The sequence below is a fragment of the Candoia aspera genome, chromosome 3 (genome assembly GCF_035149785.1).
Source record: "Candoia aspera isolate rCanAsp1 chromosome 3, rCanAsp1.hap2, whole genome shotgun sequence".
Lineage (NCBI taxonomy): Eukaryota > Metazoa > Chordata > Lepidosauria > Squamata > Boidae > Candoia > Candoia aspera.
The window spans coordinates 208,706,240-208,731,027 of record NC_086155.1 but is presented as its reverse complement, the minus strand read 5'-3'; the positions used below and the strand labels follow the sequence as shown (position 1 = coordinate 208,731,027).

The window sequence follows — 24,788 nt, the reverse complement described above, 5'->3', positions numbered from 1 at the left end:
GATGCCGGACTGCAAAGACCCAAGCCTGGGTCCTTCACCCCAGTTGCGCAGCTTGGGGGAACCCGGCCTTCTTGGACCCAGGTCCCGCAGTCTGGGAGGGCCGAGACCCTTTCCACCGCCCGGGACCGCCCGAAAGAACGCCCCCGCCCCGTCCCGCGGCCAGCTTGGGGCGAGGTCGTGGCGGAAGGTGGCTTCCCGGCAGTGACCTGGCCGGCGCAATCCACAGCCCGCGGCGCTGGTGGCGGCCCTGGGGCGAGCGCGTCTTCCCCCCGCGGGGGGCCGCCCCACGCCCTGCGCGAGATGCGCGCCGCGCCGCGCCTGGAGCCAGCGGGTCTGCCCCATCAGCATGAGAAAGCGGCCCCGCCGCCCGGCCTATTTAACGCCCGGCCGCGGAGGGGGCTCTCGAGGCCGACAGCCGCCGCGCCGCCATGCAGGACGCCGACGGGGGCAGCCCTTCGGCCGAGGCCCGGGGCAAACGGAAGGCCGTCGGGGCTCCGGAGCCGCCGCCGCACAGGGGCAAGAAGAAGCGCTACAGCCGGCACGCCAAGCCGCCCTACAGCTACCTGGCCATGATCGCCCTGGTCATCCAGACCTCCCCCAGGAAGAGGCTTAAGCTCGCCCAGGTGGGAAGCGCTGTCCGGCGCCCGCTCGGGCTCGGCTCCTTCCCTCGAGGGGGCCTGGGAGGGCGGCCCGCAGCGGGGACGAGCGGCGGCTGGGGGCGTCGGGCGGGCACTGCGGCCGAGTTCCCGCGGGGCAGGTTGGCTGGCCGGGGGCGGAGGACCCAGGGCGGAGCAGCGCCAGCATCCCGCACCGCGTGCCGCCCAGCCGCCGCCTGCCTTTCGGGGCGTTGGAGCTCCTCCGGCCCTTCTCGTTTCCAGCCTCCCGGCGCTTTGGAGGTGCCTCCCCCTCCTGAAACGGGGCGCCGGGGCCGAAGGCGAGGGGTTTTCTCGAGGCGCGGCGGCGGCGGGCCTCCCTTTCCCCTCGGGGAGCCCTGGCGCCGTCGGCTGCCCTGGGCTCCCGGCTCTCGCCCCGGCGGCAGGCGCTTCGGGCGGGACGCTGGAGCCGGCTTTGCTGCGCTGCCCCCCCCCCCCGGTGCGGATGGGGAACGGGCGGGCAGCGGCGCTTCCGGACCTCTTGCGGACCTGGCATCGCCCTTGGCGCAGGGTGGGGGGCGCCCACGGGCACGCACGGCGCCTCCATTCCCAGAAGGGCTCTCCAAGAGGCCCGCGGACGGCGGAGCCCCCCTGCCTGGTTAGCAGCTCTAAGGACGGTTCTCTTCCCCCCCCACCCCAGATCACCAGGGAAATCAGGACTTTCTTCCCGTTCTTCAAGGACTCCTACCAGGGCTGGAAGGATTCCATCCGCCACAACCTCTCGGCCAATGACTGCTTTACCATGGTATGACGGGTAGAGGGCCGGGGCGGCAGGGAAGGGAGGGTTGGGGCCCGGACCACAAGGAGGCCTCCTCTCCAAAGCACTTAAGTCCACATTGGCCCCGGTGCCCTTCGCTGGTGGGACTGGTAGGGCCTCTGAAATACCCAGAGATACCAGGCTGCCTGGCCCTGTTTAAACCCCCAGGCGCCACCCTGGGCCAAACTTCCTCTCGGTCAGGCTTTGGCAGCAAATCTGCCCTGCTGTGGCTGCACCCCACCCCAATAGTTCCTGGTCCATGTGGACAAGAGATTTGGGGTGGCAGGGAGGCTGGCCTGCTGGACCCCCTAAAGGAGCGCTGCAGGCTGGCAGCTTCCTCCTGCTCCACTTTTCCAGCCTGCTGGCAGGTTGTTGGTCTGGAGGGGGAGTCCATATTCCCAGAATCCCCTGGGTTTTGCAGGGGCTTGAAATGTGCCTGCTGGGGCAGTTTTAGATCTTACCTTCCCAAGAGGCCAGAAGCAAGGGAAGTAAATGAGCTTCCTGGCTGGGAAGAAAGAGGAGCAGGAATGTCAAATATAGTCCCTAGAAGGACTTTCTGGGAAGAGTCTTCTCCAACTGTGGATGTCTCTAGATCCCCTGGATTTCAGGTCCCATCATTCTTGGCCTGCCTGCGATTTACAGGAATTGACCAGTACTCCTGCTGGAACCTACTCAGCAAGCTGGAAATGGCTGATGGCCTCTCCCCCCCCACCCGGCCCACCTCCTTACAGAGACCCTTCCCATCTCCTGCAGGTGCTGAAGGACCCCACCAAGCCCAAGGGGAAGGGCAATTACTGGGCCGTAGACGTGGAGCGCATCCCCCCCGAGGCTCTCAAGCTGCAGAACACGGCAGTCTCTCGCCAAGGGGAGGTCGCCTTTGTCCCAGACCTCAGCCCCTTCGTGTTGCACGGCCTCCCCTACTTGTCTCCTGGCAGTGCTCCTCCCCCCCGGTCGCCCTCCACGCCTCAAGCCCTCCCTGGCACAGAGGAGCCCCCCAAGCTGCACAAGGAGACTGCCTTCACCATCAAGTCCCTGCTGAAGCCGCAGAGCGAAGATCCTGGGGCCGGGCCTGAACATCCTTCCATCAGCTGCCTCCGTCCCCTTGGTGAGGGCAGCCAGCGGGGCCCTTGCCCGCCCCCCAGCCCTCCTCAGCTCACCCCCACCTGCTGCAAAGACTGTTTCCAGCCACCCCCTCGGTATAGCCATGGCACTTCTCCCCCAGCAGGGGCCCTCCTGCCCCTGCCCACCCTCGTGACCCTCCCGGCTTCCCTTCACCTGCCATGCTGCACTTTGGGCCCTGCTCCCTGCACGGGTTCTGCCTACTGGAACCTGGTAGCTGCCCCCTGCCCCCACCACCCGCACCTGGGGCACGCTGCCGGCCCAGGACAAATGCCACAAGCTGGCGGGGCACCGGATGCTCCCTGGCTCACCCCTCTGCCTTGGTTTATTCCCTTTCAGGCCCTTCCCCACCAGCACTGCCCTTTCTGAGGCAGTGTGGGTGCCCCGATTCAGAGGATGGGGTTGGCAGGCACTGGCTCCCTTTGGCGTTCCCCTTTTCAAAACGAGGGTGCATAAATTGCTCTATTTATTCTGTACGCCATTTATAGCGCATCCTGGCAAAATGCTTTTCATGGGTTCCCTCCATGAAAGCTACTTCAGTTTCAGGACAAACAGGCTTCCCGGTGATGCCTGGGCATAGAAGCCACTGTCGTCATGGTGGCCATTCACATGCCCAGGGCACATCTGCCTCATTGTCAGGGCCCACGATTGGCTCTGAAGACACATCACTGTGGTCAGTCAAACTGGGAGCTTTGCAACTGGTTGCCTCCTGTTGGGAGGCATTTAACATGTGATCTCCCAATTGTACCCAGTAGCCTCTCCTGAGCATGCAAGTATGGCAGCCTTCTGGCGGCAGCGGTGTATTTCTGCCCTGATTTCCAGGGTGTACTGATGGATCTTTTTTTATTAAATTCTGCATTTTAAATGCTGAGTTTCCTTGTGTGCCTCTTCTCTCCCCCACAGAGTACAATTTGGCTATCAGGCAGTGCCTTTCAATCCCCCTTGCTGGGGGCTGGAATCAGACACTGCATTAAGCTGGCATAGTGGGTTGGGTGAACCAGCCAGTTATGGCTCAGTTGCCAATAATGGTTGAAACAAATCTACTTTTGTGTGAAGTGCGAACCTGAAAGTGTGAACTCTTTCCAGGAGCACAACTGGGTCAATAAAAAAGGAGGTCTACACACTTTTACGCAGCCGTCCACACAGAGCTTTATTGTCCCAAACGGCATTCAACAGAGGAGGTTTCACTGAACAAGAACTGGGCCAGGAAAGAGATGGCCAGAATCTCATGCCTGGTTTCCTGCAACTGCAGGGCGGGGAGGGATCTGGCAGGCAGTTCCTGGGGGGCGGAAGGGGAGGGCCAACCTGACCACATGCATGGGAGCAGCCTTCTCTGCCATGGGGAGGGAAGGTGGGCGGGGCCGGGTGAATATGAGAAAGGCCAGGGCTGGCAGCTGGAATGCAAGGATGGTGCCAGATCCGAGGGGGGCCCCTCTGGCTGGGGCCCTGGTCCTTGGAGCCTCAAGGACGCTTTCCCTGGCCTTTGGAAGGACCCCTCCGCCAAGGCACCAGCGTGCCTCGTGAGGGGGGCCCGCCAGAGGGTGGGAGATCTCAGACATCGCGCTGGGCTGGGGAGGTGATGCGGCGGGAGGCCGGGCCCAGCTCCACCTTGCAGACCCGCTGGGCAAACTTGAGAGAGCAGATGGACTCGCCCACATTCCTCTCCAGGGGGGAGATCTGAGGACCCAAAGAAAGCAAACAGAAAGGGGGAGCTAGAGTACCTGCCGCCACTCCCCAAATAGCTCTTCTCTGCCCAGCCTGGCCTGAATTCTTGGAGCTGACTGGTTCCAAACTGCCAAGGTGCTGAGGGCCACCTCCAAAGTCCCAATGTGCCCCCCTCCTCCAGATCTCAGGGGCAGGGGAGAGAGATAGGCATGCTCCAGGGCACACGTCTCCCCCTAGAGTCCTAGATGTCTCCAAGCTGAACCAAGTGGGACTTCAAGAAGGTGGCACTGCCTGGTGGCCCAAGGGGGAAGGGGGCTGCGGAGGCCCCCCCTCAACAGCCAGGGCTCCAGGCAGGGGGAGGTGTTGCTAGGGCTGGTGGGGGGGGGGGCTGGGAGAACCCCCGAGTTCCTGCACCTGTCCTGGCAGCCCCCCAACCTTCACACAGCCCTGCCTGCTGCGCCTGTTGCACCTACTGCTCTGCGGACCCTGCCAGAGTGGCTGAGAAGGGGGCATTTCCCAGCCCACCTGCTCCATGAGATGCAGGAATGGGGTCTCTGTCTCCATGTTGTGGAAGGCCCTTTAAGGAGCAGGTGGGAATCCCAAGACCACGGAGGCCCAGGCAGGCGTTCTGCCCATGGCCTTTCGTGCCTGCCAACCCCTCCTCTTTTGCCATGGGGTGCAAGATGGGGGTCTCCCCATGAATGGCCAGCAGCCTGGGGGTTCCTTGCTCTCAACTCGGGCGCACCGGTGGCCCTGCAGCAGAAGGGGCCCCTGCACGAGGCCAGCCTTTGGGGAGCTTTCCCCCAAGGGACCCAGGGCTCGGCCCTGCCACCTTCAGGGGCCCAGCCGTGCCACCTCCCCTCACCTGTACCATCATGACTGTCTTGCTGCCCTTGCCCAGGGAGTCCTGCAACAAGTAGGTGAGCTTGGAGTTGCGGAAAGGCACGTGTGCCTGCTTGGTCTGGAGGGCCTGGATCACCTCGCCCAGGGCCAGCAGGGACCGGTTGATGCTCTGGGCTTCCTTCAGACGCTCCCCCTGCGCGCCAGACTTCCACACCCGTTCTGAGCCAGCCAGGTCCACCAGATTCAGCTTCCCTGGAAGGACACGGCTGCTTGTGAGGTCCTCTGGGGCTGACTGGAGGAGGAGCGGACGCTCCGCAGCTCTCCAGGGCAGCAGGGCTCAAGCTCCACCAAGGACTGTTCTGCAGGAAGTCAATTCTGCCTTCCCTACCCGGTGGTGATAGAAGGGAACAGGAGCCCAGAAGGTGGAGGGAAACTGGAGTGAGACCAGCCCCAAGTAAAGCCAGAGCGATGCAGGGGTTGCAAACAAGCCCAGGAGACAAGACGGAGGTGCGGGGGGGCAGGGGAGATGCCATTGAGGCAGGAGGCCATCAGCCCCAGCCCCTTCCTGTCTTGGCAGGGCGAGGAGGCAGATGCACGAGGCTTCCAACCCCAAGAGCCAATCCATTCTCCAAAGCCCGTCCAGAGAAGGTTTCGCTCTTTCAGCCTGAGACCGCAGGGGCCTCCCCCAGCCTTCAGCGGTGTCCCTGAGCCCTTGGGGGATGCCCAGGTCAACCCCTGCCCTTCCACGAAGAGGTGGGCCTGAAGGTTGCCCTGCCCCAAACCAGAGGATGTGTCAGGAACACCTGTGGCAGCTACCTGTGACCTTGGTGCCGCTGGTCAGGTCCGTGCCAGTGAGTGTGAGGGTGAGAAGGGCATGCGAGCGGGAGCTGTGCGCATTCATGTTGGTCGAGAAGGTCGTGCGGTTCCGCTTCCCCAGCAGGAGAATCTGGGTGCAGCAAAGGGAAGCCAAGTGGGTCAGGAGGGGCCCTTGGGGGTGGGGGCTGGAAAGCTGAATGCTCACGTGCCTGGAGACGTTGCTCCATTGGGAAGGCAAAAATCAATGAAATAAACATGGAAGGAAGGAAGGAAGGGAGGGAGGGAGGGAGGGAGGGAGGGTTTAGGGTTCTTTTTTTTGTGCCTTCAACTTGGTGTGGATTCCTGGCGACTGCCCGGGAAAGTCCCTGCAGTTTTCTTGGCAAGGTTTTTCCGCTTTGCCATTGCCTCCTTCCCAGGGCTGAGAGAGAATGACTGGCCCAGGGTCACTCAGCTGACTTTGTGCCTAGGGTAGGACTAGAACTCAGGGTCTCCCGGTTTCTAGCCTGGTGCCTTCACCACTGCACCACACTGGCTCTACTTGATTCCAGCACCCATTTGGGAAGAGAGCCATGCTGGTGCAGGTGAGGTTTGGCATTGCCAAGAGAGCGCACAGTGACCCTCCAAAATGCAGGACCTCACCTTCCCCTGGCAGTCCCTGCCCTCGCCAGCTTGTGCACCCCATCCCACTGGCAGCCCCCCTGCCACTGAGTTGGCCCCAAAGCAGAGATCCAGCCCAGTTACCTTCTGGACCTCGCAGAGGCTCTGCACCTCCACGCTGGTGAGGCCTGGGACGTGCAGCTGGCCGCTGCCATCCGGATGCAGCTTGATGTCCAATTTCTCCTGAGGCTCCTTGGTCAGTAGATCCCTAAAGAGGAGAGAGAGCCCCCTGTCACCTTGCTCAGCTGGCCATCCGAGAGCTCCAGCCAGGGGGAAGGGAGCTTTTGCAGACCTCAGGTGGGGGTGGGGGATGGTTTATTTCTTCCCCAAAGCCCCTCCCTCAGGAGCTGCTTAGAATGCAAACACAAGGATCCAGGACCCTGCACAGGATCTAACTCTTGGGAAGGCTGTCAGCACTGGGGGTTACCAAATTTATGCTGGGGGATTTCAGCTCTCACCATCTTCTAGGGGTTAACACAGCCACCAACCCTTTTTTTTAAGTGGGAGGTACAGATAGTCCTCACTTAACAACCACAATTGAGGTCAGAATTTTGATTGCTAAGTGAAGCAATCATTAAGCGAATCCAACCTGATTTATGACCTTTTCTGCAGTGGTCTTTAAGTGAAATACTGTGGTGATTAAGCGAACCACATGGTCATTAGGTGAATCACATGGTTCCCCATTGATTTTGCCAGAAGCCAGCCAGGAAGGTCAAAAATGGCAATCACGTGTCCACAGAATGCCATGATGGTCACAAATGAAAACCGGCTGCGAAATGCCCAAATTGTGATCACGTGACCATGGGAACGCTGCAACAGTCATAAGTGTGAGCACCAGCTGTAAGTTGGTTTTTTCAGCACCATCGTAAGTCTGAAACCATCACTAAACAAATGGTCATTAAGTGAGGACTACCTGTAATTTATTACTCCTCTGCTTATTCTAACAACCTTCCATTTCGGGTAATGCTCCTGGGATGACACAGATTTTTGAAAAGAGGGGTGTTTTCTCCACACAGGCGCCCTACAAACTGGCCACCCTAAAATTAGTCAAGAATTTTATCCGGGGCCAATCCATCCCTTCCCAGTTGCAAGCAGACCTTGGATGGCCTTATTCTTTCAGGGATGCGCCCTGGAGAAAGCAGCCCCTGTAGGATGTGGAAGGAAAAAACAAAGGAAAAGTTAGGGTGTCCCCATGGTACCTTCCTTTCTCCTTGGGTACCACGCATTTCCCAAAAAGGCCCAGTTCGGGGCAGGGAGATGCCCCTCCTTGTTGCACTGAACCTGCACCTGACCCTTCTCTCCAGCTTGCAAAGAGCTGCCTTCCTTCTCTCACCTGATCACTTCGTTGTAGATCTCCACCATCGTGAGGCTGACTGAGAACGTCCATGCCTCCTCCTCCTTGGCCTCCATCTCCTGGTAGAGAGCGCGCAGGGCCCGCTGGTTAATCCCTGGGTTGCCCGGGACGCCCTGAAAGCAAGGGAACATCCTGGAGCCTTTCCCCCAGGGGAAGCAGGCCAGGAGTCGGGCCCCTTTCCCTTCTCCACCACCACCTCCTCCTGAGCTCTGGCATCCGGCTTCTCTTCTTCATGGGGCACAAGGGACCCGCTTTGCTGGCCTGGCCCAGATCCACTCACACGCGGACACCTCACTCAGGCACACCACGCAGGGCAACCGGGCGGCCGCGGGCAAGGCCTTACCTCCATGGTGTAGGTCTTGCCCGAGCCCGTCTGCCCGTAGGCGAAGATGGAAATGTTGTAGCCGTGCAGGCAAGACACAACCACCGGCTCGATCTCCAGGAAGACCTGCCGAGGCAGACAGGAGGGGGAGCTCCCTGAACAACGGCCTTCTCTGCCCCCTCACCGCAGGCACTGCAGAGAGGAGCAGGGGGGACGGCTGGGGGGGGCGCTGTGGACCCCGCTGAGAGATGGACTCAGAGCAAGGCTGTGTTTTCTGCCAATGCAGCCCCCCGGAGGGCAAAGCAGCAGTGCCGGGGGGGAGGGTTAGAAACTGGGAAAGGCACGTGGCCTCCTGCCTTCCCTGAGCCCCCATGGAAGGCAGGAGGGAAAGGGAAGGGGGGCTTCCAGTGTCCCCAGGGCTCCCCCAGGCAGCCCCCAGAAACAGAGCTGCCCACTACAAGGCAGGATGTTGGCTTGTGCTCCACACTGGCATCAACCTCAGAAGCTGCACAGAGTAGTCCTGCCACCCGCTGCCTCAGTCCCGCCCTCCCCGGGGCTTACGCTCCAGAGCCGCAGTGCTATCATCTCTCATCGGCCACTTTCTGGCTCAGTGGGCAACCAGGTGGGGGGCGGGCTGAGCTGAGGCCCTGGAGGAGGTGGTGAAGGGTGGCCAGCAGGAGGCGCTCACCTCCTCCTGAGAGGCGCCCGGCAGGAAGACCTTGTCCAGCCTGAAGGAGTGCTCCTTTCCCTTGTAGCAGGCGGTCACGCAGCTGTCCTCGGTCGGGCTGGCTTCCACCCGGGCCCCCCCTGGGCCCCCCTGCTGTTCATCCTCAGTCAGTGGCTTCAGGCGGCAAAGGACCCGGATGTTGCCTAAGGGGGGGGAGGGCCGGCGTCCATTCAGGTTGGCCCATGGAGGGGGAGGGGGCAGAGTGTGGAAAAGGGGACCCATTTCGGGCACCCAAGGATGGTTCATGGTGGTCGGCCCCAACTGGGACACCCAAACAGGAGCATGCCCCTCCGGATCCTTTCTCCCTCCCCCCTCGGCTGCCTGCTGCAGGGAATGGCTTGGCCCGGACAACCCCCAGGGCAGGCCTTCCTGGGATCTCCACTGCTGCTGCTGCTAATCTCAGCTGGCCTTGTCTGGGCTCAGGAGGACATGGAAGGGGGACCACCAGGGAATCCCAGGGCTGTAGGCTAGACTGGGAAGGAGCAAGGGGAACTCCTCCTGGACTGCAGGGCTGTGTTCAGAAAGCCACCAGCTCCACTGCAGGGCGTCTTTCTTTTGCCATGCTCCAGATGGTATTCAGCCTAAGGCTTTTCTACGTTGAGAAAAGAAAAAGAGGAAATGAGGAATCAAAAGCCCCTCCCCCATCTCTTTAGGGCATGGGGTGGCACCGGGGAAATGCAGGTGGCCATGAGAGCGTCTGCCCCCTGCCCCCTGGAGAAGCCATCGAGCTGCAAGCCCACCACGAGGCTTGCTATGGTCACGGATCCTGGGACAAACAGGAAAGCCAGGGTGGAGACAAGGGCAATTCCAGCAATGTCTCAGCAGCATCGAAGGGACCCAGCACCGGTGCCAAACCTGGTCCCTGAACCATCTACTGGCGTTCAACGTGGCCTGGAAAACTCTGTTCCAGAGAAGCCGGGGGGGTGTGTGTCTGGCAAAGAGAGCAGGAACCCCAGGGGCTTTGCATCCCATGTGCCAGCTTGCTTGTCTCTCGGTGGCATGGGAGGGTATCCACCACTGGGCTGCATGTGATCCTCGGATGCCCCTGGGAGCAGCCCTTCCTGCTTTGGCCAGCTCAGCTGGATGTCCTCCATGCCCAGCAAGCCCATCCCCCTGTCATCGCTGGGCCCTGACTGGCAATCAAGCAGGCCCACAGAGCTGGGCGGCTGGGAAGTGGGGAATCGCTCACCACTGTCCACCATCCTCCCGCTAGCAAGCCTGCTCAGCTGTGCTGGGAGGGGGCTGGATGGGGGGACAGTGGGAATGCCTGCTAGGCAGGAACTGGTGGCCCTCAGAATTTCACACACACCCCGCCCAATCTGTGCAGATGCAAAGATTCCCCTGGGCCATTATGAAGGAGAAAGCTGCCCGTCCTCTCAGGCAGCAGCGTGACAGCCCCTTCCCCTTGCCAAGCCTCTCCCGACTCCTCTGGCCCCCTCCTCAGTCTGCTTGCCTGCCCCCCATCTCCACCAACTTCACCCGTGTTGCTTCCCAGGTGGTCACAAATCTCTGGCGGTCTCCAAATGAGAGGGTTTCTGACCCACATTTTGAAAATCCAGCCAGACATAGGGGTGGGGGGGAAACAGGGTTGGCTAAGCACACAGTGAAGATGGCCAGATTGGGGACGGGGGGGGCAGGGGGCAGCCACAGGAAGATGAAAGGGACCAGGCATCTCTGGATCTGGCACCTGCATTGGGCACGCTGTCCTGGAGGAGGCACAAGCGGTGAGGGACCGGGGGCCATTCCGACCACCAAAGAAACCGAACTGGAGAAGGCCCCCCCACCCCACCTTGCATGCACGGGGCGCACCTTTCAGCTCCAGCAGCTGGTCATGGTATTTCTTACGAAGCTGCACCTCCCGTTGGTAGCGCTCCTGCAGGGAACGGCTGGTGTGTGCCACTTCCTTGATCACAGAGCACATCTGGGGAGGGAGTGGGAAGAGTGAGGGGAAGAACAGACCCCCACAAGCTCCCGACTTGGGTGGGGGAGCACCACCATCAAACATGCCCTGAGGTCGCTCCTTTCAGGGAATGTCTCCCCTTTGCAGCTGGGCAGAGCCGTAATTTCACTTGAGAAGGAAAGTAATACATTTTTTAAAATCTGTCTAGGCCGGTGTTTCTCAACCGTGGCCCCTTGAAGATGGGTGGACTTCAACTCCCAGAATTCCCCAGCCAGCCATGCTGGCTGGGGAATTCTGGGAGTTGGTCCACCCATCTTCAAGGGGCCACGGTTGAGAAACACTGCACTAGAGCATGGACACCGTCCCCTGCAACCATTGACAGTTCTGCTGCCCTGCCCCCCACATGGGGTGTCAAAAGGCTGCCAGCCACAGGGGAGCCTTGCACAGAGCCCCTGCCCCACGCAGCCTCCCCAGCCAGCCGGGTCTCACCTGCAGCTTAGCCTCCTCAATTGCGGCTTCGTAACAGTTGGCAAAACTCCCCATCTCTCCCCGGAGGCTCCTGACGTCCGACTGCAGGCCCTGGAGGAAGGGGTGGAGGGTATCCAGATGCTGCTTCATTCCTACTGGGGTGCAGAAGAGAAGGCAAGGTTCACCTGCCAGTCTGCGCTTGCTCCAAGGAGCAAGCCTATTGGTCTCAGCAAAAGGGATCGTCTCAAGATGCCCTGGACCCTTCCTTTCTCTGGGGGGGAAGAATCTGCCCCCCTCCCCTGTGGCCTGATGGGCCCCCAACTCCCCCCACCCAATACCTGCCAGCTGCTCACGCAAGGACTGGGCGTGCTGCTCAGAGCACCGGGAGGCTTCCCGGACAGCCTCCACCTTCTGCGCCTCCAGCAGATCCATCTCATTCAGCAGCTCCTGGAGCAGCCCCGAGACCTCCTTCGTGTAGGCAGAGATCTGCCAGGGAGAGACCCCGCTTCAGGAGGGGCCCCCCACCTGCTGTCCCGCTTGAGATGGTCCAGCATGGGGCTCTGGCACAGGGACCGCACAGTGGCTGTCCCCTCCCCCACCTGGCAGCAGAACCGGCGGCCCTTTGCTTCCAAGTGGCGGCAGGGCAGAGCAGCCGCCAGCCTCTGGGGTGGACCTCTCGGCTTTCCACCTGCCCTCCAATGCAGGCTCCCCCGCCCCCCACCCTTCCCCTCGCTTGCTCCACAGCCACTGGGCAGGGCTCCCCGGGCCTTTAGCCAACAGAGGGTTTTCTCCAAAAGAAGCCACCATGGTGGTGAGCACATTCTGATGCCAACATGCAAATGGTGCAATTCCCAATATTTGTGTAGTGAAGTCACGATCCCTGTGACATCACTTGCCCCCCCCTCACCCAATGACAGCTCTGCTACCCCTTCCCTCCTCCTCAGATCAGCTAAGCTGCCTTTCCCACACTGGCTTGCCAAATGTGCTGAACTACAGCTCCCATGATTCCAAATCAGATGGCTGCCAAGTTCTAGGGCTTGTGGCTCTGAGACACACAGAGGGCCCCAATTTGCTTTGAACTGCCTCTATAGGCACTCTATAGGCACCTGACACCCCCCTGATAAAGTCTCTCTCAACCATCTTCCTGTTTGCCAGCATCTCTCCTTTTCCTCCACCCCGGGCAGAGCACCCAGCCAACTGACCCCCAAGGACCAATCACCATAACACCCATGTCCAGACCAGATTTCTGAGCTTAGGACCCTCCCCAGGGGCAGGCCTTTAAGACTGTAACAGTATGTGGGAAAGACCCCAAGAGACGGGCAAAGAGACGCTGCCCAGGGAACGGTCAGATAAGAGGGGACATAGCCTGCAGCTGGATGGTGGGTGGAGCAAGAGGCTCAGGAGGGACCCTGCCTGAGTTCGTGGGCTGTGAAGGAGACGGCGGGAGATTGACACTTTCACACTTGCCAGATTCTGTTAATGTAGCCTTGCAATAAAGTGGAATTCACTCATCTGGTCGTGTTTCCAGTCTGGTCTGCCTGGGAAGGCTGAGATCAATCTTGCAAGTCTGAAAGTACAGCTCTCCCCCCATTATGCAGCTGCGGGCTCTGCCGTCTCTTATCTGACCACTCCCCAGGCAGTGTCTCTTCACCCCGGTCTCTCAGGGTCGTTCCCACGCACCATCGCAAGGACTGCTGCTGAACGACCCGCCCCCCAAGCCCTACTGCCTACAGCATCGTCCTCCCAGCCAAAAGCTGTTAGCCCACGCTCCCAGCCAGAGCGGCCTTCACGGACGCTCACAGGCAGCATCGCGTTAGGCGTCCGGGATGCAACTCCCCCCCACTAAATTTCTCTTCTGCCCAATTTTCACACCTGCATGGTTGCCGGGATATTGTGTGCCCTTTTTGCACCCTCCAAGATGCAAGGAGGTTGGCTGGTTGGGATTGCGGGCCAGAATAAGCTGTAATGCTAGAGCTGGAAGTGACCCTTGAGGCCATCCAGTCTACCCCCTGCTCAGGGCAATAATGTACCCTAGAGCACCCCAGGGACCCGACTGTCCAGTCTCTGCTTGGGCCCGTCCAAGGGAAGGGAGGCCGTCACCCGCTCTTACTGTTGGGGCGTTTTTTTCAGAGTTCCGGCAAGCGCATCCCCCTGGGGCAGAGCATCATCCACAGCATCACCCAGCAGAGCCTACCTTGTGCCGGAGGGCAGCGCCAGCCCCCTCGGAGCTCTGCAGCTGCTCCGCCAGCTGTTGGCACCTCTGCGCCTGGCAGGAGAGCTGCTGCATCAGGACCCTGCTCTGCTCTTCTGCTTTCGCCAAAGCCTGCAGCATCTGTGGGGAATCCACCTCCACCACCCTGGTGACATACTGTGAGGGAACAGCCGGAGCAGCGTGTCAGGAAATGAGGCCCATCCTCGGCCCGCTGGCATCTGCAAGGGGGCACTCCAAGCCATGTCTTAACCTGCCACCTGCCTGGCGGGTCAGGACAGAGACTCTGGAATTCCCAGCTAGCTGGCCCATGGCCTTCTGGGGGACGGTGTTCAACTTCCCAGCCTGGCCTGCTCAGGGGGATTCCCTGGTGCTCTCCCACCCAGCTCTGACGCGGCCTAGCTTTTCTGTGATCAGCCCAGGTTGGCTCAGGATTCCCTCCTGCGGTAGGGGGATCAGACTGGCCCCTGGCGGCCCTCGGAGGCACCTCTCGGTCCCTGGGTCAGGCCTGCCACTGCCCACGATCAAGCCCAGGGCTGTAGATCAGCCTGATGGGGAAGCGCCTCCCGCCGGCATCCAGGCCGAGAAAGGGCTCCACAGCGCTTCCCTATGGGCAAGGGGTCGCGACACCGACCTTGCCCCAGGAGTCCCGAGGTGTCATGAGTAAGGATGGCGAGCAGGGGGCTCCCATCCAGGCTGTAAAGCGCATGCGTAGCACTGAGGAATTAGGCGGCCATTCCAAGAGACACAGATCGGGCCCGCCTTAGCCTTTGGGGTTTATATGTCTGGGTTTTTCCCACGCTTCTTCAGTTGTTAGGATTTTCCTGTTATGTAGCAGCAATAAAACACTAGAGACCTGTTCCTTGTCTCAGCGTGGTTCCTGGCTGTTAGGACACTTCTGCAGCGGAGCCTCAGGGCCGGGCCAGCCCTCCTGCCTGCGCGATGGCTGCTCCAGGCAGGTGTGACCAGGATTCCACCCACGGGTCCCCAAGCGGGGGAGAAGCAATGGCGAGTGCCACACTGGGCAAATGCCACCAATGACAGGCTTTGCCTGATGACACTGTGACTGGGCCACCTTGGCCCAATGGCGTCAGGACATGCTCGACACCGCTGTGGCTTCCACCCATGATCCTGGATGCAGCAAGAAATGCACCAGCGAGAGAGAGAAAGAGAAAGAGACAGCAGGGAGGCCAGGCTGCTTTTGCAAGAGAAAAGAGGGCGAAGGAAGAGAGGAAAAATGAAGAGAGGGTCGTTGGTAACCTCTGGGGAGCTTCCTCTTACTGACTGGTCATTTGCAAGCCACATCCAGTTTTCTTTCTCCCTGATTATCTTTCTACATCTCTTTCTTACTCCCTTTTTTTTTTGAGGAAGTTCAAGATGCAGATAAAAGGGGGTGGCTGGGAATTACTGCTGGGGGGGCGGAGGCCTAAGATCGCACAGCTCCAGGGCTAGCTAATGTCCGAGAGCCCGTCTCTGCCCTACTCCAAGCCTTTCATCAGGGTGCAGCCTGCTGCCATCAGGCGCTCTCCAGATGTATTCGCACAGAGGACAGGGCTCACGTCTGCTGGCCACAAAGAGGACCACGGCCACACTCACCTGGATGTCAGGGGGGTGGCTCTTTTGCGCCTCCAGAGGCAGCCGGAGCCCGCACAGCTGCTTGTCGAGCTGGCGCACCTCTTCCTCCTTGCGCCACTGAAGCTGGTCCATGCGCACCTCCATGCTCATCAGTTTCTCCACCTTCTCTTGCAGGGCGGCCTCCAGCTGCAGCACTTTGATGCCAAGGGCCTCGTTTTCCTGGAAGGAGCGCCAAGGACCGCATCACGCCCACGCACATCACTGCATGTGGAAACTGGTGCTCCCCTTTGGTGGCCTCTCGGGGATGTCTAAGGGCTCTGTCCCCTTTGCATGGGGGGGGGCAGATTCCAAGAGATGATGACCCACAGAGGAGTTTTCAGCCCCTTTTAACTCTGGTGCCTCCTTTTCCAGCCAAACCAGCTCATCGCTTTGTCCAATGGCCCGGTACAGTGTGTCCAGACCTGCCAGCTGGCTCCTAACGGGCTCAGACCCATGCACGCTGCAATGCTCCCTTTGCAACCAGCTGTGGCGAGTCTTCTGCCCAGCTCAGATTGGGCACTTCTGCTCTTCCAAGGATGCTTTTCCACAGAGCTGACCTTGCCTTCCCCCTTCCCCCAGACGCCCTGGGGGGGGCGGGTATGCATTTCCCTGCCCAGGGAGAGGAAAGCCACTCTCCAAGGGGGATGAGCCCCCAGGCCCAATCTGGGCACCCTGCAATGGCCCATACAAGGCACGGGGCAGGAGAAGCGGCTCACCTTGGCCACAGGAGCAGGGGGCTGGGTGGACATGGCAGCCGCCTGCTGCAGCAGCCCCTGGGAGAGGTGCAGGCTCTGCTTCAGACCCTCGTTTTCCACGGTCAGGTTGTAGATCCGCTTCTCTGAGTCTGTCGCGCCCTGGAGGCCGAAGACGAGTTCCCTTCACCAGCCTCCACCTGCTCTTCTCGGGGAGCCAGGGAGAAACCCCACAATTGCCAGCGCCCCCCACCAGCTAGAGCACCTCCTGGGAGCCTACCCGGCCCCCTGCCCCCAATTTCCTTCCGGCTCCCTGCAAGCAGCGAGGGGATCGCCCTTCCTCACCACGCCCAGCTGAAGCTGCTCTCGTTCTTCCTCCCGAGCTTGGATCTGCTGCTTCAGGCCTTCGATCTGCCATGAAAGGAGCCCCAGGCCGGTCACCCCCCATCCTGCAGTTCCAGCCCAAGGCAGCCGCGGTGGGGGACTCCTCAGGGGCCTGATTCCAGGCCACCCAAGCTCACCCAGCCGCTGGCCCCCACTTCTACAAGGAGAAAGCCATCCAAAGGGGCTGTGCAAAGGTTTCCCCCAACAGACTCCACCAGGTGAGCTGATGGCACCAGAGCAAGTGCTTGGCCAGGTGTGCTATAAAGCTGCCCTGGGAGCCCCAGTGCGTGGCCCTGAAAGGGTGCAGGATGCAGGCGCCCAGCTTGGTCTCACCTGACGGTGGAAGCTCCTGGCCAGCTGCTGCTTCTCCCTCTCTCGCTCTTCCACCCGCTGCCGGAGACCCACCACCTCCTCTGCCAGGCAACTCCTCTCCTCCTGGAGGGTGCTGACGGACTCCACCAGCTGGCGTAGGCCCCCCGGGGCCATGGGGCAGAGCAGGCCAGTGGAGGGCAGCTTCATGCCTGGCCAGAGGAGGAGAACGGTGGCAATCAAGCAAATCTTTATTGTGGACAAAGACCAGCACAAGGATTGGAAGAGGGGTACAGTCCGTTAAAAGCGTAGAAACTAGATTAACATCTAGTGTAAAAAGCTAATATATACGTATGTAGCACAGAAGGGCAAGGGGAGGGGTCTTGCTTAGTCTGGGAGAGGTGCCGAAGCTTAGTCTAGACCAGGGTTTCTCATCCGTGGCAACTTGAAGCTGTGTGGACTTCATCTCCCAGAATTCCCCAATCAGCTCACAGCATCCTCCCTGGATTGCCCCTGCAGCGGGCATCTAATTCATCACGCTGGTATCATCGTCCTGATAGATATACTAACCTTTATGCTCCCCTCCACCCATCTAATCCTCCTACCCCTACTTTTAGACTTTTTTCCTTTTCTTTTAGACTTCTGTGCTACCTACGTATATATTAGCTTTTTATACTAGGTGCACTGGCTGGGGAATTCTGGGAGTTGAAGTCCACACAGCTTCAAGTTGCCAAGGATGAGAAGCCCCGGCCCAGAACTTTGAGCTGCCCAGGGTGGACCAGTCCATGCCTTTCACTTCCAGGGCAGCGAGACACAAGGCGGCAGGGCTTCCCTCCTGTCCACCCGGCTCCCCCACCCCCGGGTATCTGGAGGAGGGTCAGCCCCTCACCTCCTTGAACCTTCTCCAGAAGGCCCTGCTGCTCCAGGATGACAGCCTCCAGGCTCTCGATCACACTGAGCTGGTCTTTTGCCCGCTGCCGGCAGGCCCTCTTCAGACCCCGCAGCCGCCGGCGCCAGCGGGTCTCTTCCCGGCGCAGTCGTGAGAGGTACTCGCCAGCCTTCTCCTGCAGCTGCTGCATCTGGGAGTGGCGCTCCAGGCAGGAGAGCAGACGCAACATCACCTGGACGAGTGGGGACTCCGGGGGCTGCGTTGGTGGGGGTCGGGGGTCCCGGGGGCAGGGAGTGGCCAGCAGCCCAGACCGTGCCGTGCAGGGACAGGGAGAGCAAGGTTAGCCACGGGGGGGGGGGGCAGCAGCAGGCCTGTCCTCTCCCTGCCGCTGTGCCAAGGTTGCGCGGATGCAGCAGAAAAGGGGAAGGCAAGGCCAAAGGGGCCCCGGCTCTTCTCCCCTTGCTGTTCCTGCAGGTTGTGGTCCTCCTGAGCCCACCCGCCAAGCAGCGGATAGAGACCTGGAATGTCCCCTCCTCAGGACATGCCTCCCTCCCTCCCTGCAAGACCGGCACCACCTGGGACCCCACACCTTGCCCCTTCTTCAGCAAGCCCGGCTGAACGGTGGCACATTTCCTCTTCCCAGCCAAGGGGGGCATGGAACCCAGGCCCCGCTGTCTCCACCCCACACCAGTTCCCCCGGAGAAGCCAGGGGCAACCTTTCCATGCTGAAGCTCGCTCTCAGCAGCTGCGTCTTGTTTAAGGGCCAGGAACTCCGTGAGCGGTGTGGGGGCCTCCTCCCAGTCCAGCACATCCTCATCCTCCTCCTCCTCCTCCTCCTCCTCCTCCGAGGGGCTGCCTTGGTCGCTCTCGGAGCTGCCTGCCAAGGACAAGCAGGCCAGTGAGCTTGGGCTGCTGCCCCTGGCCAAAAGCGCCCCTCTCCGTGAAATTTAGTGAAATACCCTGGGCACGCCCTCTCGCCTCCGCTCACCAGCCAAATTTGCCAGGCTTAGCTCGGGAGGGATACTTGGTGCCAAACTGCAGGGCGGGCGTAAAGACACCCCCCTGGCCTGCCTCCAGTTTCCAGACAGGGCTGGGATTCAACACTTCCAGAGATGCCAGCTGGGGTATGCCACGATAGCTACTGTGCCCAGGCAAGGGATGGCCCTTAGGCCCAGCAGCTGGAATTCCCATCTCCTAAGCTGGAGGATGGGCCAATACCAGCCTTTCCTTTTCAGCAGGGAGGGGCTTCCTAGAAGACTTTGGACCTGGGCCCTTGCCTACCCGTCAGCGTCCATTACCAGCACCTGCTGCTGGGGGGGAGTGGGGGGCAATTGGCCCAAGCCTGCCCTGTGCCAAGCCTGCTGGAGCATGGGGGGGGAGCAAGCAGAAGAGACACCTACTGTCCAGCTCGATCAGCTGCAGCCAGAGGTCCGGTGGGGGGCTCTTGGGGGGCTCCTGCAGCAGCTCCTCCGAGGAAGCTCTGTGGCCCTGCGAGGCAGAGAAACAGGTCAGCCCCACTGGAGGATCAGTGGGGATTTCCCCACACAGGGTTTCCTGCACCAAGTAAGGAACAACATGGTTGTTCCAAAGACAACCATGTCTTTGGTGGGGCTCCCAACCTGGTGCTCCCCAAGGATCACAACCTCCTGCTCCAGTTGTCCAGACAGGGCTGGGATTCAACACTTCCAGAGATGCCAGCTGGGGTATGCCACGATAGCTACTGTGCCCAGGCAAGGGATGGCCCTTAGGCCCAGCAGCTGGAATTCCCATCTCCTAAGCTGGAGGATGGGCCAATACCAGCCTTTCCTTTTCAGCAGTATTTAGGAGATTGGTACAGACATCCCCCCCCCCCGCTTTTTTGCAAATGCCATCCTAGTGACTGCAGATAGTCAGCTGGATTGATGCCACATGATTAAGCAGGCCCGGCGGTCATGTTTTTACAAGACACTTGGCTTGGTCAGTTTTAAGTCCAGCCAGCACGATTTGCGCTCCTGCCCATTCTATTTATTTATTAAATTTCTCTGCCGCCCACCTTGTACACGACGACTCTCATGACCAACATTCTGTATGAAACCAGCCAATGGGTTCAATCAACAAGCAGGTTAAACACGCTGCAGGGACCTGCTAACACGGCATGGCTGATCTGGATGAAGGGGAAATCTGAAAATGTCATTTTATACACGATGAAGGAAAGGGAGGCGGCTGCTCCCTCTTTCCGCAAAGTGCCAGAAAGAGCTACCAAAGTCCTCCAGGGCCTGGGCTGGCCAGGAAAGGCGACAGGGGCAGGGGACTCTTGTGGGTCAGTTTGCGTTGGTGTGTGTCGGTGTGATGCAATTCCCAGCGCACCTTCCAGGAAAATGAGGCCCTTCCTTCACAATGAAGTGCTGCAGCCAGAGGCCAGCTTGCAACGTACAGTGGAGAAACTGATGCGCATGGAGGTATGCATGGACCAGTTTCAGTGGCGTGAGGAAGAGGTGTGCCAGCTGGACAAGCACCTTGTGGGCTCCAACTATCTCTGGAGGTGCAAAGAAGACACTCCCCTGACTTCCAGGTCAGCGTGGCCATGGTCTCCTTTGTGGCCATGCTGGGGAAGCTGTCTTATGTTAGTCTCACCAGGTCCCTGCAGCTGGCTGGGGAATTCTGGGAGTTGAAGTCCACCCGCCTTAAAGTTGTCAAGGCTGAGAAACACTGCTCTAGAGCAATGTTATATGAACACACCCACTTTGTTTTGTCAACCTGGGTTTGCTGCAGCAGATGGCAGCCCCTGGCTAAACATCTCTCAGCAAAATCAGGTTAGCCCATGGATGGGAGACAACAGGTAATTACCAAGCTGTAGGGTAGACTGGGAAATTGAAAGACATCCCAGAAGGTGGCTACAGCAGACAACTTCCATCTTGCTGCCAAGAAAACTAGCTGGATGTATCTGGAAACCACCCAATGGACACTAATTTAGCAGCGGAGAGCCCCTTCAACGCAACCCAGGCCGGCCCACGCATGGATCAAGATACCCCGTGGTGGACATGGATCCATTGCTCAGCCAGAGGGACTGTCCAAAGCCCAGTTTGAGAAGCCTGTTGGTCAATCACATCGCAAACACAACCTCCACATAGCTGACCCTCCAGGTGGACCCAGGCAGTGCAACGCCTCCCTCCCCAGCGCTGAGCACAGACTCACCACAGCAGAGATGCAAGTAGACGCCATTGATGCAGGGACCTCTTTGTTTAGGGGGTGGGAATGTAACCAAAGAAAAGAAGTGGGCCTTTGGCAACCCTCCTATGCCCACTTCTCCCCAGTCAGTGCCCATTTTCGCACTGCCTCATCCAGACACGTGCACCAATGCTCCATTCCTTGGTTCTCCTGGTCCAGGGGTCTGGACAGCCTTCTGCCAGAGCCCACAGATCCCCAGCTCTTACGCCGAGGATGCCCAGGAGAGCCAAACCCCTGCAGCCCAAGCCCTCTGCCATGGCCTGCCTCAGTGTTTGCTCTCTCGCACGGGCAGCCTCGCCTGGAGGCACGCAGGTGTGGTCTCCCTTGGGGGCAGGCCCAGGACAACCCCTTTCCTAGCTGCATGGCCCCTGAGTTGGGAAGGTGCTCTGGCTCTGTTTCCATGGTGGCAGGTGCCATGGAAACCCCCTCGCTGAGGGTGGGGCTGGTTCTCTTCTGCCTGCCAATTTGCACTGCAGATCCATAGGCGCTGCCCCCAGATGCACAAGCTCAGTGAAGGGGTGTGTGTGTGTGTGTGTGTGTGTGTGTGTCCACTTGAGCAAAGCCACCTGGGAGAGAACCGCAGCCACTGTGGACCAGGGGTGGGTTGCAACGTCTCCCAAAGGACCAGCCATCTTGTGCCCAGACCCACCAGACTCCCTTCCGCCTCTATTTGCTCTTTCCGTAATTTCCCTTTCAGCATTTCCCTTCCAATCCACCAACTCCAGGACAGAGGAATGTGCTGAGACGAAGAGACACTCTGCACGTTCTCAGTGGTCCTCTCTTCCAATACTGCCAATTCACCAGCAGCTCTGGGAGAATCACTTCACCAGTTATGGATCTTTTCACACCTTAATCATTCCAGGGCAGGGGAGAATGTGAAATTGACACATACAGGGCACGTGGGTGTGCAGGGCAAACATTGGGGTGTAAGAAGTCCCCAGTACACGAAGCAGAGTCCAGGGCCCGCCACTAAGGACGGATTTATTCATCGCCGGGCAGGCTCTAAAATGGTCCCCAACCAGGCAGGCAGGACATCATCAACGGAGGGAAGGCGGCACCTGCAGCCCAGCCCCTTGACTGTCTCTCTCCTCTCCAAGAAAGCAGAGAACCATCTTCCTCTGCTGTCGCCCGGCCCATGCGGTGCCTGACAAGCCAGCCTCTGGCCTGCCCAGCCCTACCTTCCTCAGCCGAGAGACCAGGCAGGCACGTGGGCGCATCAGCAGCGCTTGCAAGAAGCCACACCCCCTCCCCTCCCCCTCAGCTGGAGGTTGGCATAGCCTGTGAAGCAGCCCTGGAGAGGCCCAGCCCCAGTGCCACCCTGCCCCATTGAGAGGTCCCCATCCTTGGAATGAATCCATCCAGAAAGACCCAGCGGGAAAAGCTGAGATCTGGGGAGGCAGCACTGAGATGGGATGTGGGGCGGGGGGGGGGGCACCAGCGATTCCCTGTCTTCCCACAACCCAAAAAAACCACCACCTGCTCTATTTTGTAAGTACTTTTTTCACACATGCAATGAAATCCCACACATGTACCAAGCCTTAGTGGTTTGCAATCAACATTGTGTGTAGTTCTGGAACCGCTGCATTCCACACGCAGCACTAAGCTGCAATTGTCTGGGCCCGCGCACACTGCAGTCCCTCTTTGAGCTAGCATGCTGGGGGAATCCATCCTCAGGCACTTTGGGAGGGGTCGGCAACATGCAGATGAAACCCCACCTGCCTTGGTTACAGCAGACAAACATGCTGGCCCAACTTTAGGGAACCAGTGAATGGATTTTAACAAATCTGTCGTGCTAATCCCGGGATGATGAAAGAAAAAGGTTCTCCACACTTCCTTGATTCGACAGATTTGCTCCTTCTTTTCTCACCCACGTTTCCGTTTTTAAGCGGGAGCCCCCCCAAGCAGCTAAAAAGCCTTGAAATACCGAAATACCAAAGTCAACAAAAACCAAATATTAAAGCCCAGAAGTGGACCAGGCAGGCATTCCAACCCGCTTTGGGGACGGAGAGCAACCGAAGAGGGAAAGGGAATTCTGCGGGGCTACTACTAAGGAGGGAAGGCAGGCGCTGCCTGCAACAGGACGGGCGGCGGGTGCCGCTCTGCAAACCCTCCGCCGGTTTTGAAAGAGGGCGCGTTTTAGCACCAGCACAAGTAGCGGCGTTCTTCGCGCAGCGCTTCTGGCCCGCCTGCCTGCCCTCCCCTCGCGGGCATCTAAAAGCGGGCACACCCGGTCTACCCCTCGTGCGGAGGAGGCTGCTGTTGCTCCTGCCCGCTTGTTCTGCGCCCAGAAGGCTAGTTCTGCCGCGAGATTCCCGCGAGTCTCCCGGGCGCTGGACCAGGCCCAGCAGGTGCGGGCTCCCCGGGCCTCCGCCCGCCCGCCGAGGCCCTGTCGAGCTGCGGCGCAGGTGGGAAACGGCCCCAGAGGCGCCCCCCCCGCCTGCTTCCAGGTCGCGCTGCCCGGTCGGAGCACCCGGGGAAGGGGCGCTCCCGGCCCCGCGCTGCTCCCCCGCCAAGAGGGCAGGGCCGTCCCTGCCGGCACGCCGCGCGCCCAGCCTGGACTGGGGGGTCCAAGGCTCGCTTGGCGGTCCCGTAGCTGGGGGGGGCGGGTTGGCCCGCGCAGCTCCCCGGCGCCCTCGCCGCGCGCCCCGCCCCGCCCCGCCCCGCCGGGAAGAGGGCGAGCGGGCACCGCAGCAGCCTCCCCCCTCCGCGCGGTTGCGGCTTACCCGGGCACCGCCGCCCAGCCGCAGCGCACCGGGGACCCGCCGCCGTCGCCCCCGGGCCGCCCGCTCCGCCTGGCCGGCATCCCTCTTGAAGAGGGCGTAGAAGACGTAGACCAGCAGCGAGTAGAAGGCGTACATGGGCGCCCCGAAGCCCGCGCGGCCAGCGCTGCCAGCCAGCGACTCTCCGCGCGCCCGGGCGGCAGCCGCCTGGCGCCTCCCCTCTGCTCGCCGCGCGGGCGGGGATGCCGCAGCGGGGCGCCCGAGCCCGTGCAAGGGCGGGCAGCCGGGACCCCCGCCACGCGGAGGCGCGCCTGGCACGCCCCCCGCAGCCCCTTGGGGAGCAGGCCAAGCCCCCAATTCTGAACCGGGCGCCCCGCTCTCCGGCTGCCTGGTTGAGCCTGTATCCACCGCTTGGCCCTTCGCCAAACACGCGCAGCCTCTCCTGATTCAGACGTTCCGAAGAAGGAGAGCTCCGCGTCACAAGCCGACCGGCTCCAGGACCCGCGGCCGCTTCCCAGAGGGGCCCCGGGGGGGCGGGGTGTGTCCTGAAGAAGCTGCAGCTTCGGAGACCGACCCAGCAGCCCGCCCGGTATTCGTGGTCCTCTAGAGAATATCCCGGGTCAGAGGCTCATAGCTCCTGCCATCTAGCTGACCCGCCCCGCGCCGCCCCGCTGATTCTGCCCCGCGGCCAGGCCTGAACCGGACTGGAAAGGATCGGGAAAATCTGGCCTCCTCCAGAAACTCGGCAGCTGCACCACCACCCTCCTGTGCCTTGCCCCAAGAAGGGGGCCTAGGCACGGACAGGAGTTCGTGTGTTTGCTGGATTTGTTGAAGCCTCTGGGCAGCATGCAGTAAGTCCAGTACATCCATTAAAAACACACTAAAAACCACATAATTGCCTGGATCAAATCAACACCCATGCAGTGCTCAACTGTTGGGGAGATCTTCTGGCTTTAGGGAGGACTCCCTTCCAGGCTGATGGACCACCCGCTATGCTCCTGGGTAATCCAGAAATCATGCACTCTGCCCAGCAGCTGCAAGTGCTCCTCCCCACCAAATTTAGTAAACACTGTAGGTAGCAAGTATTACGGGTTGACACCTCAGCAAGAGGTTATCTTGTGGCAGGGAGTTCCACAGATAATTCTTCAACAGCCACCTTCACCCAGAAAGGAACAAGGCTCTCTCTCTGCTGACACCTTTGCTTTCAAGTCAAACAAAATTCCTAAAGGTCTTGAGTAAATCACAGGATCAGGGAAAGCCAGTAGACCTTTGTCAAGTTATTTAGTTTTTCCTAGCCAAAAAAAGCAAGGCCTTTATCTTATGCAAGGGGCATAATTGCTCAAGGGATAATTAATGGTCCACCCATCCAGGTGGCTTCAAATTGCAATGAGTTTCTAAGCAGGGACTGGCCTATCCTCGGCAGGGGAGGGCATGTTCACACTGCCTACACCCTTGTTTCTCAACCGTGGCAGCTTGAAGATGG

The 24,788-nt window shown here is 60.1% G+C and overlaps 3 protein-coding genes across 3 annotated transcripts in view; 1 reads left to right on the top strand and 2 right to left on the bottom strand.

Annotated features, from left to right (window-relative positions):
- Window positions 1-428: 428 nt before the first annotated feature.
- On the top strand, window positions 429-2,898 carry FOXH1 (forkhead box H1). Its single transcript, XM_063300010.1, has 3 exons — window positions 429-623; window positions 1,294-1,398; window positions 2,164-2,898. Exons 1-3 carry the CDS (start codon window positions 429-431, stop codon window positions 2,896-2,898), a joined length of 1,035 nt encoding a protein of 344 aa, XP_063156080.1.
- Window positions 2,899-4,057: 1,159 nt separating this feature from the next.
- On the bottom strand, window positions 4,058-23,477 carry KIFC2 (kinesin family member C2). The gene is made up of 19 exons (XM_063300009.1): window positions 23,309-23,477; window positions 18,779-18,866; window positions 17,968-18,255; window positions 17,379-17,705; window positions 16,514-16,701; window positions 16,142-16,207; window positions 15,830-15,958; window positions 15,087-15,284; window positions 13,476-13,649; window positions 11,620-11,767; window positions 11,303-11,433; window positions 10,723-10,834; window positions 8,875-9,056; window positions 8,208-8,312; window positions 7,844-7,977; window positions 6,595-6,718; window positions 5,854-5,983; window positions 5,060-5,289; window positions 4,058-4,206 (listed from the first exon to the last, which is right to left on the bottom strand). The coding sequence occupies exons 1-19, from the start codon at window positions 23,441-23,443 to the stop codon at window positions 4,081-4,083; spliced, it is 3,015 nt and encodes a 1,004-aa protein (XP_063156079.1). The 5' UTR covers window positions 23,444-23,477; the 3' UTR covers window positions 4,058-4,080.
- Window positions 8,061-24,788, bottom strand: part of LOC134494536 (probable flap endonuclease 1 homolog) — a 31,524-nt gene continuing 14,796 nt past the window's right edge. The window contains exon 12 of the transcript XR_010067683.1: window positions 8,061-8,071. The gene's annotated coding sequence lies outside the window, so the exon portion shown is untranslated. The remainder of the gene's footprint in view (window positions 8,072-24,788) is intronic.